The sequence below is a fragment of the Athene noctua genome, chromosome 3 (assembly GCF_965140245.1).
Source record: "Athene noctua chromosome 3, bAthNoc1.hap1.1, whole genome shotgun sequence".
NCBI classification, from domain to species: domain Eukaryota; kingdom Metazoa; phylum Chordata; class Aves; order Strigiformes; family Strigidae; genus Athene; species Athene noctua.
In genome coordinates, this window is record NC_134039.1 from 14,053,058 (window position 1) to 14,067,524 (window position 14,467).

Sequence of the window (14,467 nt, forward strand, 5' to 3'; positions counted from 1 at the left end):
AGGCAGTAATCCATTCTTTGAGGAGAAGAGATAAATCAGAAATAAGTAGACTGTGACTTAGGAAAACAGAGTTCAGGTATGTATTTGTGTCTCTACTGTGATCTTGACAAGTGTCTTTGTCAGGATCTACCTGTGAAAGAGATGTAATAGTATTTTCCTACCTTACATCCTATCAGTAGAGTTTATGTTTTGCAGAGTGCAAGGGACTTAAATAGAGGGCAAGCATTCAAACACATAAATTTAGCTGATTGTTTTGAGAAAAAAGCAGATGAAATAGTGTCTTTTCTGGCTTTCATTGGGGAAATCTTATGGACAGGAAGGTGGTGAAATGGCTGAAGGTGAGCTTGGACTGAAGAAACAGCAGAGCAAATGGCAGTGGTGGGAAGCTGTAGACAGAGAGAATGGAAATAGGTGTAAAGTCCTGAAAAGGTGGAAACAGTGGAAATCCTCAAATATTAATGCAGAAATAATTTATAAAGATGATGTCAATATACACCACCTTATTCTTTCCATTCTGCAGCAGCTGGGCCGAAGTATCCTGATCCTGACAGAGCTGATGCACCCACTATGCCCAAGAGACCCAATCTTCAATCACTTGTCAAATTGCTAGACCAAAAGCCAGATTTACCTGGGCAGGGATAGTCCCCAGTCACTACCACTGGCTTCCTCTGCTGCATCTGAGCCCTGCCTGCTCCTGAAGTGGGGATGAGGCAGCATCTTCAGTCCCTGAGGAGCTGAAGATATACAACCTATGTTCTTTATTCTTACCCCTATATGCTTTCTAGGTATGCCATGCAGCTAGGTTTGCATTCATAAGGCAAAGGGGGCTCAAAATACATTTGGTTGTTAGTGGTGCCATTTCCCCCCATAACTAACTAAAAATTTATTTTGCTTTGATGTAACAGGGTGGCTACAAAAGAGTCTTGCCTATTCCCTTGTTAACACTTGGATGATAGAAATATATGGAAGAATGTCTTATTGGAGGCCCTTGCCATGCTGCTGAAGGGACCTTACAGTTAAAGGTGAAATCTTCTGGCAGAAGCAGAGTCACTGGAGGAGGTGAACTGGAGGAACAGACATGGACGAGTAAAGTGGTACTCCAGACCTCTCTTGAACTTCACACTTGCCAAGAAGGCTGGGGAAAAGAAAGTCAGAATTTTTCTCATGATTACTGCAGACAGTCTCACAGCCCTGTGGTTACTGTAAGGAAACTATTTTTCTCCACTTATTATCCTAGTTAAACATTTCATAGGGTAGTGCACTTAGTAAAAAAAGAAATCAACCAGACATATCACATACAAAAACATTTTTATTGTTGTTATAATTTGTTATTTAATGCAATGCTTTAACTAGGAATACAACTCAGCAGAAGTACATACACATATATTGCATGTAATTTTAGTTGTGTATTCAAGATATTTCAAACCCTCATCATCTCAGTCCTTCACGAGTTGCTCTGGTGAAGCACCTTCTTCCTTATCCTGCATATCATTTTTAAATGTTGCTGAATAACACAGACATTTTTCTTCCAAATGAGGCACAACATTACATCCAAATTCCCAGTTAATATGACTTTATCAAACTTTGCTTTCACTGTATGAATGTTGTGTATAATATGTATATATCTATACAGCATATATAAATATATATCTATAATGTATATATAATCAAGTGAGTCAGCTTTACACAGCTAACCATAAACTTGTGCTTATTTTAATTTATATGAGATCAAATGTACGGCATCAAGACTTTGACCAGTCCCCGACTTGTAAGATCCTCAGTTCCCAGTTTTACCATATGATTTTGGATATCACATACATGTAATGCATTCTTTTCCTTCTTGCAGTAATATTTTATTTTTAAGAAAAGAATGCAGTTGTTTTTTTATATAAATGAATAACAGGTTTTCCATAATCTTAAATTAAAAAAGTCTCAAGAAGAGCTTCTTCCTCATACGTAGAGCTTGAAGAATAATTGGACATTCATTGTAGATATATTTACATTATAGCCTTATCTGGATAGTATTACACATGATGTATTATTTTTTACACAGTCAAGATACAGTGTTGGTCATGTTAAAACACACTATCTAAAGGTATTTACAAATTGCTAGGTTCTAAGTTACCAACCACCTCTGCAAAGTGGCACCAGAAATAAGGGATAAGATATAAGAATATCTGTTTATTGGCAACCATGACACTCTCACCAGTGTTTTTATTATTATTACTGCCACTGCTACCACGATGTGCTTCAGAGAAGGGCTGTCTTTGGGGTGAAGGTCTAAAGGTCTAGAGACAGAGCCTCCGGTGGCAGCAGAAATCCAACGCCCCCCTCCCCACAGCCTACATGAGTAGGGGGAGTGGAAAAGCAATACAATGTGACCTGTCTGTCCCTTTGCAAGTCAGGGCACACCAAGCTTGTTCCCCAGTGCTTTCTTCCGTGCTCTCAAGTCAGTCAGTCCATCCAAACATTAAACACCCAGTGAAATCCTTCCTTCCAAAGGTCACTGTGATTGTACAGCCTCACATACCACCCACAGCTGCTTCTACCAGAGAGTCAGAGCACTTTGGGACATCTCAAAGAATATAGTTTGTGTGTGCTTCTTGGCAAGTATGGTCAAAAACCCAACCCAACCCAAACCAACAACTCACTATAAAAAGATGAAAAAGTTTAGTTAGCTAATGGCACTTTTCAGGTTATACAGAGCTTTGGAAGGCAAAAGTACACCAAAATTTGTTTCCCTTTATTTAGTTAATATGGCAATGAAACACCTATAACAAATCTACCCAGTACCCTGAATTATGAGGCCTGGAAGAACTGATATGCTCATGTAACCCACTAGTTCCACAATGTACCAAAAGAGGCCATAGCAAAAGGAGAGAAGGAAAAATATAGGAGAAATAATTGCATTGGTTGTGGTAAATGATTCATGACCAACTCAGCCTTGCTATAATTACATTCTTAGGCTTGGCTTCTCAGTGAATACTCTGTTAGTAAGCAGAGGAATGAAAAGGGTTTCAAGGGAAGGGAGGGCTGCCTTATTATTTCACAGGGCATAACATTAATCCATGCATGTTTCAGCATGATATTCTATTGCAAGAATATTCACTCTTTGTCATTATCCACCGTTGTTTCTAATATAGTGATGACAAAACTGGGGAAGAAGAGAAATGATTTGGCTTTGTTTTACGTGAGGGGTTTTTTTACTTCCAATTTAAAACCCATGCAGAAAGGATTCATGGAACTCCTCACTCCACAGAGTAATTTGGGCTTCAGTAGAGGGGGATTTGCATGCTAGGGAAAGCAGTATTTTGGTGGGGTTAAAGAGTTTGAATACCAGCATTCACAGTGCCTGAAAGGCAAGAGAAACCGCACACCTGTAGCTGAAACACAGGCAACATAATTGTTAAAGTGAGGAAAGAGGAAAGCTTTTTGTCAAGACTGTGACAGAAGAAAAAAGATAGAGAAACAAGAAAAGAAGCCTCAGCAAATTAAGGACCATCTCTCAGCTTCCTTCAGGGAAAGAGTTTCTATAAATTAAAAAAATAAATCTTTTCTTAAAAGTCTAGAGCATTTCATGATATAAAGTACAATAAAAATGATATTGTGTAGAAAACACACCCCTAGCAAGTGTCTCTAGACATGTTATGTGAACAATCTGTAGACCTAGGGGTGAAAAAAAGCTTCTCAATTTCTACCACTTGCACTGCTCTCAGCTGAGAGTACTGAGCCATCATGGAGGAGATCTTTTAAAATCTCAAAAGCTATTATAGATGCCAGACCCACTGTCAGCAAACACCCCCCACTGCCCAAGAACCAGAATTTGTTTTCCTGCTGTTTCTTTCCTAAGACTTCAGCTTCACACAAGAAGGACCCTGATTTTTCAAAAAGGAAATATTTTTAGGAATTATTGTAAGGGGAGGGAAGGAAAACAAATACCAGCAGCACTGTTGCTCCCCTCAAGCTGCATCACACTAGCTTTGCAGCATGATGCATGTGAGGATGCTTTACCTTTGGTTCTGCAAGGCCGGTACCAGGATCAGTTTTGGGTAACAGAAGTGGCAAGGAAAGGTGCTTCCAGTCGAGGTGAAAAATTCAAAGTGTGCCACCTCAGCACCACAGGAGAAACCAGGAGCTGTATCCCCAGGCAGCACTGGGGCAGCCATCGCATCCATCGGAATGAAGAACAGAGATCAAAATAGGTCAAAACAGGGGAAGGGGACAGTGAGTTTACAAGCAAACCCCACCGCAAGGCAAACACATGGACACATGCAAATCCATCAGGAGGTGAAACAAACAAAAATGTCCATCCCCTCCTGCCCCTGTTCCAGCTGGGCCAGCCAGGAGCAGCTGGGTCACCCCAAGGATTTCCTCACTGTTATATGGGCTGTTGTCACCACAGCCACACTTGCTAAGGATGCCTCCTCTTGTGAATATGTTTTCCTCCACCAGAAAAACATAAACCAGAAGGCTGGTAGATTTAACACTTGCTTTTGTCACTTTCATGCTTTGCACGTGCCAAACAACTGATCCCTGGGGTCCATTTGAGCACTCTTATCCCCATGAGCATTTGGGAGGGAGGGAAGGAGGGAAGGAAGGAGGGAAGGAAGGAGGGAAGGAAGGAGGGAAGGAAGGAAGGAAGGAAGGAAGGAAGGAAGGAAGGAAGGAAGGAAGGAAGGAAGGAAGGAAGGAAGGAAGGAAGGAAGGAATAAGCAATCTGACCTATGTAGAACTGTTTGTTATCTCTGGACAATTTTTCATCAGATGATGTTCACTTTCCTAACTCTGACCAGATCCTCAAAAATTCCTCCTGAAAATTCCAAACTGAAAGAAGGCTGATAGAAATTTTTCTTAGATTTTGTCCTCACTGGAAAACAGATTTCTCAACATTATTTCAGCTTCTTTTCTTTTCTTTTCTTTTCTTTTCTTTTCTTTTCTTTTCTTTTCTTTTCTTTTCTTTTCTTTTCTTTTCTTTTCTTTTCTTTTCTTTTCTTTTCTTTTCTTTTCTTTTCTTTTCTTTTCTTTTCTTTTCTTTTCTTTTCTTTTCTTTTCTTTTCTTTTCTTTTCTTTTCTTTTCTTTTCTTTCTTTTTCTTTTCTACAGATGTCTTTAATACCCAGAAAATGTGCCAGCTGGATTGACAAATATTCAGGCTGTTGATTTCTCCCTGGAGAGTTAAGGTAGGGCTGGCCTGTGACACTACAAGTCACTCCCCATGGGTGGCAAAGTTACTGTCAAGGGTTGGTTGTGCCTTTTCAGTTTTAGCCTGTTTCTGGGCATAATTAAGAGGAAGAAAAAGACAGGACAAGAAGGGCTAGCTGCAGGTTTTGTTGTTTGTTTCTTTTTCCCTCATGAATCACCTGCACAGTTTGCTCAGTTTCTATTTGAAATGAAAGTGGCCAGCGCAGCACATGGTGGGGACATGCCACTGGGATCCTCTGGCCGAACCCAAGGTGAAGATGTGGCAACGCCAGCAGCAGGACCACCTCGGGCCTTGGGGGCGATGGGGCACAGGTGACAGCTGGGAAAGCCGGAGGAGGTACCCAGGAAGCGCTGTTCTTCAAGACCCACATCTACCTCTTGCAGAACTATCACTCAGAAGGGAAGTGAAACCTGGTGAACGTGGTTTGGGACACAAAGGAAAGACATGAGAGCTCAAAAGATGTTCCAAAGAACAAATTATTTTGTGACTCTGAAAGATTATCACACTTTTTGTCTTACTGAGCCACAACCAGCTGAAGACCCAAGAGAGTATTGCAGGGCAGGCTCTGTCTCCTCTCTGCCTCTGGGAGGGGGTAGACAGTGTCACGAGCAAGTGCTGGCTCTGCACCTCCCACCAGCTGCCAATGAGCACAACTCAGACACTGTTAGACGACTGTTTTTCAAGTATATAAACTGTGTGTTTACATGCCTGTGTGTACACACATAGGTGCATTGTGTCATCTATTTTTACACGAATTGACTGTGAATGTGGATGTACCATGGAAATATTTTTTCAGTCAATTGGTACAAGGTGGAAACATGCAGGATTGTATCCTGCAAGCCTTTATAATATGTTATATCACACACCAAAGCATCTTGTCCTTTAGGATCAAAAGTGTGGGTGCTGCTATGGAAAAGTGCTACAAAGCTTCAAACTGAAGCTTTTCCTGTTTGTTTGGGTTTTGTCTTGTTTTGTTTTCTTATTATATTTTGAATTTGAACACCTGCTGGAAAACTGGAGTTAAAAGATCGAATAATATTTCCAAGCCATTATTTTCCAGTTTGAGTACCTGTACTATTGATACCCACAGCACTTGCTGAAAGAAAGAAGCAGGTGTGTTTCTTTTATGAAACTTTTCTAGAGAATTTAGAAAATGAATAGATTTCTTTTTCTCTTTGGTTTCTATCTGGATTTTTTAACACTGTAAGAGAATGAATGATCTAGAAATGATCATGTAAGTCTTTCCCTTACCCTGTCAAGATAAGGCTAGTGAATGTAGTTTTGAAAGACAAGCAGCACTCAGTCTTGCAAGCCTTATCATTGAGTAATTCTTCCTTACAAAAAGGAAGATGTAAATAGTGATAGTAAATATGACTCAAGGCGAGTGCAAAATTAGATCCTTGGCTGCATGTAGATACTTAGATATATTAGAATGAAATCACTAGGGGTATAAAATCAACTAATGCATATTAAGACACTTTAATACTGAGTTTAATGTGGTCTTAATTTACTGAACTTTAATCTCCTAATTTTCACTTTCTTCTAGGAATTTGTACTTCGAAACATGAAAATTGTCATATTGTCAAAGTGCTTTGACACTGTGTTCCAATAAGTTTGTCAAATGTAAAGCTTAGGTCTGTGAGATGATTTCCCCATAACTGTGAAGGCTGCTATTTTTAAATGCATTTTGGAAGACTGTAATGTGGTAGCATGAAACAACAGAATGATTTTGTGTCCTATTTGGTAGGTGGTTTTTGCTCCAGAAGAGCCTCTCAGGACACTGACAATGCAGCAAACTACTTTTTTGGGTAACAAAATCTGTACATGTACCTTCACTAGTGCCTGGAGGTTAGAGTTACTAAGAAGGAGGTAACCAGAATATGCATAACTCGCAAACAATTGCTGTTATTCACTTTGTTCTATCCACACAGTGCTCAGTTGTGCTACAATAAATATCAAATATTGAAATAGTATCTGCCAAGCAGAAAAAATCTGGATTTGAGTTGGTGTGGAGTAGCAGATAATATTTGAACTATACTCCTGCCAGCTCCCCATCCAGACTATTACAGTGTCTGGTTTTGTGTAATCACTGCTTTCCTCTCTGCCTTTTTATTAATGTTATCCCTTGGCTTACAGTGAAAATATTGCTCCCAGCTGGCACAAAAGGCAATGTAGCTAATATCTTTTTTTCATAAAGGAAACATCTTGTCCAAGATACATCTAAGAAGGACCATGGTTTCACACTAAGGGCTTAGGCAGAGCTTGATCCATGTAGGTATGTCAGTCCATCTTATTCTTTTTCTCAATAAGTGAGTGTAAATCATCTTTTGACTGGTCAAGAACACAGTCATCTAATATTAACTATTCATTCCGTGGAGCCTCAGCATACCTCTTCATTTGTACATCCAACTTTAAAAGGATGTAACCTCTTTTCCTAGCAATGACCTTGTTTCTATTCTTCAGCTGAGGCCCTTTGTCTACCATGGGGGCTGACTGGATGAGACCTTTGAATTTACAACTTAATTTGATATTCAACCTTTGTGCCCTGGACAAGTAAGGTACAAAAAGGAAGAAAAGGCTGATGGAGGTTAAAGACAAGTCCATGGGTGGATGTTATACAACAAACAAAGTGAACAAAATTGTCCCAAAAGCTTTGGTTTACATGGATGCTGAAATAGTCTTGGGATGTAGCAAACTGGAAAAGATTGACTTTTTTCATTTTTATCTTTGCATGATGAAGGAATCACGAAACAAAAGCCCCTAGAAGGGGGCAAGAGGCAGACTTCAAATGATACACAGGTTAGCAATGATTATGATTTGAGCATAAGTACACTTTCAGAACTGATGCAGTTTTGGAAATGGTAGCATTATAAACAACATAAAATAACTTTCATCATTATTTACCTAACATTAAGTTTCTTACATGACAGTGATAAAAAGCTTTAGACAGCTTTGAGCTTTAGAAACCTTCTACCATGATTCATTTGGATTATGTAATGATCTTCCAAAAAGTTATTGTTAAAATTCCTTTTTTTTTCTTCTAGATGAAGACATACCAAACAGAGACAGAAAAAAAACAAACCAACAAAAAAACCCACAGATGTTTTACACAGAAGGACCAAAAATCGTAGACTCTAGAGCCCTTCTTCAGAATACTCTCAGAAAGCAAGGAACTGTGCCTCCAGTCCACATACTTGAATAATTCCTCAAACATCCCCATGTCCTCAAGATTTATTTTCAGTTATTTAAAAAAATGGTTTTAAATGTAGTTCTCAGGGGTGGAGCTGATGCTTTATGTCAGTATTTCCACTAACATCCTGGATTGCACATTCCGTAAAAGAGCATAAAGTGCTATGGCATTTTTATTTTTTTAATTTTAATTAGGAATTTCTTCCCCTTTTCCATAATTATTTTTAATACTGTTTTTACCTTGTAGCTCCTATATTCTTGTAATGACACATAAGAAGGTGCTTAAAGGTCTTCTTGAAAGTAGCATTGCAGAGGGCATAACAAGCAGGGTTGATGGTGCTGTTGATATAACAGAGCCAATAACCTATGGTCCATACAGTGCCGGGTATGCAGGATGTGCAGAAGCTGTTGATGAGCACCATCACGTTGTATGGGGTCCAGGTGATAATGAAGGCCAGGAGGATGGCCAAAATTGTCCTTGTCACTTTTTTCTCTCTAGAAGGAGGTGGTTTCTTTTTGGCTGGCTGCTTTGTCATCTTGACAATTTTCCGGGCTACGCTATTCTGCTTCTCCTCCCCGTTGGCACCTACAATCTCCACAGTAGTGTTGGGGGCACAGCAGTCACCCTTTTGGGACTTGGTGACTATCCTGATACATGTCAGCTTGGAGTTTTCCACTTTGAGATGGTCTTGGGAGGCAGAAGCCTGGCTGGCATCTTTGGCAGCTTTGTCCTCTTTCACATTGGAGGTGACCACACTAACAGAAGTGGAATCATTGGAGCTCTCCTTCTCCTCCCCTTGAACACAGTTCTCTGTCACAGACTCCCCAGTGGTTTTTCCATTCTGAATTTTGCTGTGTTCCAACCCATCCCCACTGGTTGGGATGTTGTTATTGTTTGGTTTTACTATTTTGCCTTGGACAAGGCTGGGAGAAACAGCATCTTGGTTTTGGGCAGCTTCCTTTTTCCCTTTCTTTATCCGACTCTTACTAGCTCGAGAGATTTGCCAGTAAAGTACAGTCATGATGATAACAGGCAAATAGAAGGCTGCAATGGCGGTGCCAAAAGTAACGGCAGCGTTAGAAAAAAACTGGATGTAGCAATCCCCATCCGGGACAGTCCTTCCTCCCACAATGAACTGCCAGAAGAGAATTGCAGGGGCCCACAGAATGAAAGACAGCACCCACGCAGCTGCGATCATCATGCCTGCCATCTTAGTGGTCCGCTTCACAGGATACGTCAGAGGCTTGGTGACACAAAAATATCTGTCAAAGCTGATAATGAGGAGGTTCATTACAGAGGCGTTGCTGACCACGTAGTCAAGAGCCAGCCAGAGGTCGCACACCACAGGCCCTAAGGGCCAGTAACCTATCACAGTGTAGAGGGTGTATAGGTTCATTGAAAAGATGCCGATGATCAAGTCAGCACAGGCCAAGCTGAACAAGAAATAGTTGTTGACTGTCTGTAGATGCCTGTTGACTTTGATTGACACCATGACTAGGATATTCCCAATTATGGTGACTAGACTGAGAGAACCTGCTACCAGGACGATGAAGACCACCTCAACAGTTTTATAGGGGCTCACCAAAGCCATCACATTTTCAGTGGAAGAGTTTATGTACGTTGAATTATTCATTTCTGTTCTGCTAGCAAGATACCCAGTTATCACTTAAGCCTGTAGAGGAAAGAAAACAAAACAGATACCATCATGAAATTAGTCCCTTTGTGTTTAGGAAATGGATCCCAGAAAACCTACTTGAAAAGAGCTTAAAGGTAGAAGATGTGTTCAGAAGAACCAGTCATCTTTGGCTGATGAAAACATCTTACAACATATAATACCCCTTAAGGAATAACAAACCAATAGAATACTTCTAAACAAGTGACAAAGACACAACATTTAAATCCAGATCTAGATTTTTAAGTTCTCAGATGCATTTTTCTTATTGTTCTGTTATAAAATTAATATTGACTTGAAAATTTTGGAACTAGATCTGCATATTGATTTCTTTCCTACTAATAAATTAGTTCACTTTGATCATTTCAAACCCTGTCCAAATAAAAAATTCTGGTCCTGAGGGTATGCCATTCTTGTAATCTGAGGTGAAAATGTTATTTACCATCAGCCAGATCACATGAAGGTGACTTATGTTTCCATCTTTCCTTCATGTTCCACCTGGGTATGCTTCTGTGAGATTTATGGAACAAGTTTGTTTCATGTCTCCCTCTCATTTTCTTACACTGCAGTTATTTTTTTGTCAACACAAAGATTTTGGCACTGCATCAAACTAAAGTTATTAATCTGGCAATAAACAAAAAAAGGTTAGGTCTGTTGAAGTAAATAGAATTTATAAACGCACCTCAGCTGAACATCTGTCTATCTAGTTAAATGTATACAATTTTTATTTTTATTTTTTCCTTTAAAGTTATTTTTTACACCTTTTGACTATTTGTACCTGGAAAAAGGGTTGTTTTTTATTTGGTTGCTTTTTTTTTTTTTTTTTAATCATGATTTATTTTTCTGTTGATGTTTGCTTACTTATATCTTCTCACTTTTTAAAAATCACAATATTTTTATTCTGTATCACATAAAGCTATGACAAAAGGTCTGAAATGCATAGCAGGGTAATGATAAAGAAACACATAAAAATCAGTTCTGTTTATACACAGCAATTCTTTCTCTGCCCTGTATAGCCTACTGGCAGTACTCAATAAGTAGCAATTAAACTACTAGCAATATGCATTTGTTAGAAGACCAAGAAAACCACACGTGCTTTTGCCTTCCAGCTATGTACTGTCCTTTTGTGCATCCCCTGGAAGTCAATAGAATGCACTAGAATTGTACAGTCAGTCTCTGAGCACTCATTATTTATGAGCTGTGCTCAAGGGATTATTGAGGCATGAAGGCCAGATGTGACAGAGAAGTTAGGTTGTTTCTAATTGGAATATGCTCCATCTTTCCCCACTCATAAGGCATCACTCCTTTAAGACGAAGATTCTAAAAGTGGTGGTGCAATAAAAGGAAGAAAAAAATTCAGTTACGTTTGGCTCCTTTATACAGCAGGGGTTAACAAATCCTCCTCTGACCCCTGTGACTACCCTACTGATGCACAGACATATACAATCCATGAAACTTAAACGGAGCAATGCATTTTGACTGTCATTTTAGCACTGCATATTTTCTTTCAGATGCAAAAAGAAGATGATGCAAAATGTCAGCACAACAGCAAAAACTCTTCTGACCTGTAAGAAAAATAAGCAAGTCTGTCTCTGTAGAAAAGTCAAAATGCTACACCAGAGTAAAGGTTTTCTGTCTGAGGCAACTTTCTAATCTTTTGATTTATACTTAAAGAAATATAACTGGCAGAAGGTGAGGCTTATGCATTTGCCTTTGCTTTTAAAAACAACTAAGATTTATTTGCCAATTACATGTTGAAGTGAACACATGGATAAATAGAGGAACATAAGACTAGATATAAATTTTTTTTCTACTATGTATTCACAGGTACATCCCTAAAATCCGTGGAATCAGGTTCAAGAGAACGAAACTGTGAGGAGGAATGCTTTAATTAAATATATGCTTTGTACAGTAAGAATAGGCTGAGTAGAATAAAACGGAATTTATGCTCTGTGCAAAAAGTAGACAGAACAGACATCTTTAACATACAGGACTGTCAGTTCAGCAATTCACTGTGTGCTTTTCACCCAAAGCCTCACAGTTGAACAGCTGGTGATCCAGTTATATGTGTAAGATATCAATTTTTGGGGACAAGCTAAGAACTTCTCCCAAGCAGAGTTGTTTATGAGCATTCTTAACAGAATGCATTTTTGATGAAAAGACAAAATAACTCAAAGAGATGTATGGATTTCAGAAAAATTTCAGCTGAAAAGAGTTTGTGATCCAGGGCTCTGCAGCTACCTCTGGTGACAGAGAGTGAGAGAGGGAGCAAGAAGCGAAAAGAGTGAGAGAGAATCAGAGTTGAAAAAAAAAGTACTTTATGATAAAAAAATTAGTGTTTCTCTATGATTTTATTTTGACAAAATGTTCAGAGGTTTTGTTTTCATTCCGCTGAAGAACTAAAATTAATTTTGAAACCTTGAAACTTGTTTGGAATCCAAATTACCCTCTTCCAGCTAAATTTCTTCTTAAGTCTTTTCTGCTGATTTTTTTACCCAGTTACATGGAAATATTGGTAATTCAGTGTAAATTCCCCTGATTTTATTATTTGGGATGCGAGGAGATGAATAAAAGCTAAAAGCTAATTTTATTTGTTAGGAATAGGATTTCACTGTGTTGTTTCAAAGAGAAGCAAAGAAGTCCCTTACCCAGTCGTCTCTATTTGCACAAAACTTTCCTGCCATGAGAAGGCTGGTAGTTCTTGACTGCAAATTACATTGACACAGCTTTCTTAGGTATGGAGAAACATACCTGCTATCACTTGCTCCAGTAAAATCTTCTTTTGCTTGCATCAATATGATTGTAAAGTGAACCATGTGTGTGTTAATGAGAAAGTATAGGGCTGAAGAAACCTTTGATTTCAACAGGCATATATCATCGCTGCTGACAGTACTGCCATTATATTAGCAGAGACAGGGTATGCATGCTCCCTAACCCAAGACCCCCTGAAATACTCTGGGCTCTTTCCTGTTGGTTCCAGCAGGGTTTGAATCAGGTCCGTAGTGAGGTTTCTCTTTCTTATTGTGGCCACTTGCTCCCTGGGTACAGAACTGCCTGTGGATTTTGTCTTTGTTTTGTCATGACATGGAGCCCATCTCTCCTATTGGAAAGGCAGTTGTTATGGGAACAGATGTTATTCCTCAGGCAGACCTCCAGGGCAGAGGCATTTTAAGGTAATATGACCTCCCATTATGAGAAGTACCAGATCTTATTCTTGAACGAACAGAGCTCTCCTCTGCAAGCCCATGGGTGTTTGTGTGAGTTGCACAATATGGCACTGACTCCCGTGGGCTATCATCATTTATCCTCTATGCTAAGTGCATTCTTGCTAAACAGAGAATACCCAGAAAAGGCAAGAAATTTCTCTTGTGACCTGAAAACCAGCCAAGTTCATTTTCTGAAATGTATTTCAAAATATATATGACTTTGTGAAATGCAAACACCATAATCACTGCATGGAAAATGTTCAGAGCCAAGAAATCTATATATAAAATAATTCATTGTTTGATATTCGATATGTAGTTGGGAAACATTTCCAGTGCAGTAGTTTCTCCCCTCTAAATAATTCGAAGTGCTGAAAATCATTCCCTTCCCTTCTTTTGACTAGACAAGGTTTTGGGGCAGAACTGGGGGTTTTGGTGGGTTACAAATACATGCACTTTTGGCCCGGTGTGATGTCAGGTCTTTTGGTAGTGAGTAGTAAACAGGCAGAAGCAGGGCATGGTTGGGTTGACTTGGATCCCCATTGCCACTCACAAGGAGAAATGTAGTCCAGGCTGGCACAGGCGTGAGTAAACCTTCACAGAGCATGCTGACAGCCATGGTCTGCTTAGCTTTCCTTCATTTACCTCCCTAGGAGTCACTTGGAACAGTGAAACAGAGGTCTGATGGGTGAAGTCTGTAAGCTGGTTCATTGTAAAAGGGAACTGCAGTGAGGGTGAGGGAGCAAAATGATGCCATGCAGGGTACTCATCCTATTCCATTGCAGACCCTGAGGAGGAGGCCTTCAGAAATGGGAGGGCAAGGAGATGGGACTGGGACTGCATGTCACTCTTAGGATCATGATCCTCAGATAGGAGGTACTTAGGTATTACACTCTGCTGACTGCGTGTTTTCCACTTGCTCTGACAGGATCCTATCCCTCTGGTGAAGATGAATCTTGTAGCAATTACCGTAATTTTAAATTTAGTATATATCTACAACATTTGTCACAAAACAGACTATGGAAATGTGTATATAAAAAAAAATTGGCTGATATGCCATGCCTGTCAAAGTTTGTTAGACAAATCCTTTCTTTGTATTCCGCATATTGCCAAGTTAAATATGGTAAGGATTTAATGGCTTCTTTGAATCCTCTGAAACCCTATAAAAGTCGAGACATGAAAGAGGAAACAAACAATCTG

At 39.5% G+C, this 14,467-nt stretch overlaps 1 protein-coding gene across 2 annotated transcripts in view; it reads right to left on the bottom strand.

The window, feature by feature from the left end:
- Positions 1-1,291: 1,291 nt before the first annotated feature.
- CHRM2 (cholinergic receptor muscarinic 2) overlaps positions 1,292-14,467 on the bottom strand; it is a 103,828-nt gene continuing 90,652 nt past the window's right edge. The window contains exons 2-3 of one of the 2 annotated variants that reach the window (XM_074902033.1): positions 8,632-10,064; positions 1,292-5,612 (exon numbers count right to left, since the gene is read on the bottom strand). In XM_074902033.1, coding sequence (XP_074758134.1) covers positions 5,591-5,612; positions 8,632-10,025 — 1,416 coding nt within the window. In that variant the 5' untranslated portion in view covers positions 10,026-10,064 and the 3' untranslated portion in view covers positions 1,292-5,590. Of the gene's footprint in view, positions 5,613-8,627; positions 10,065-14,467 lie in introns of those variants that run through there. The other variant, XM_074902034.1, reaches the window with a different exon arrangement.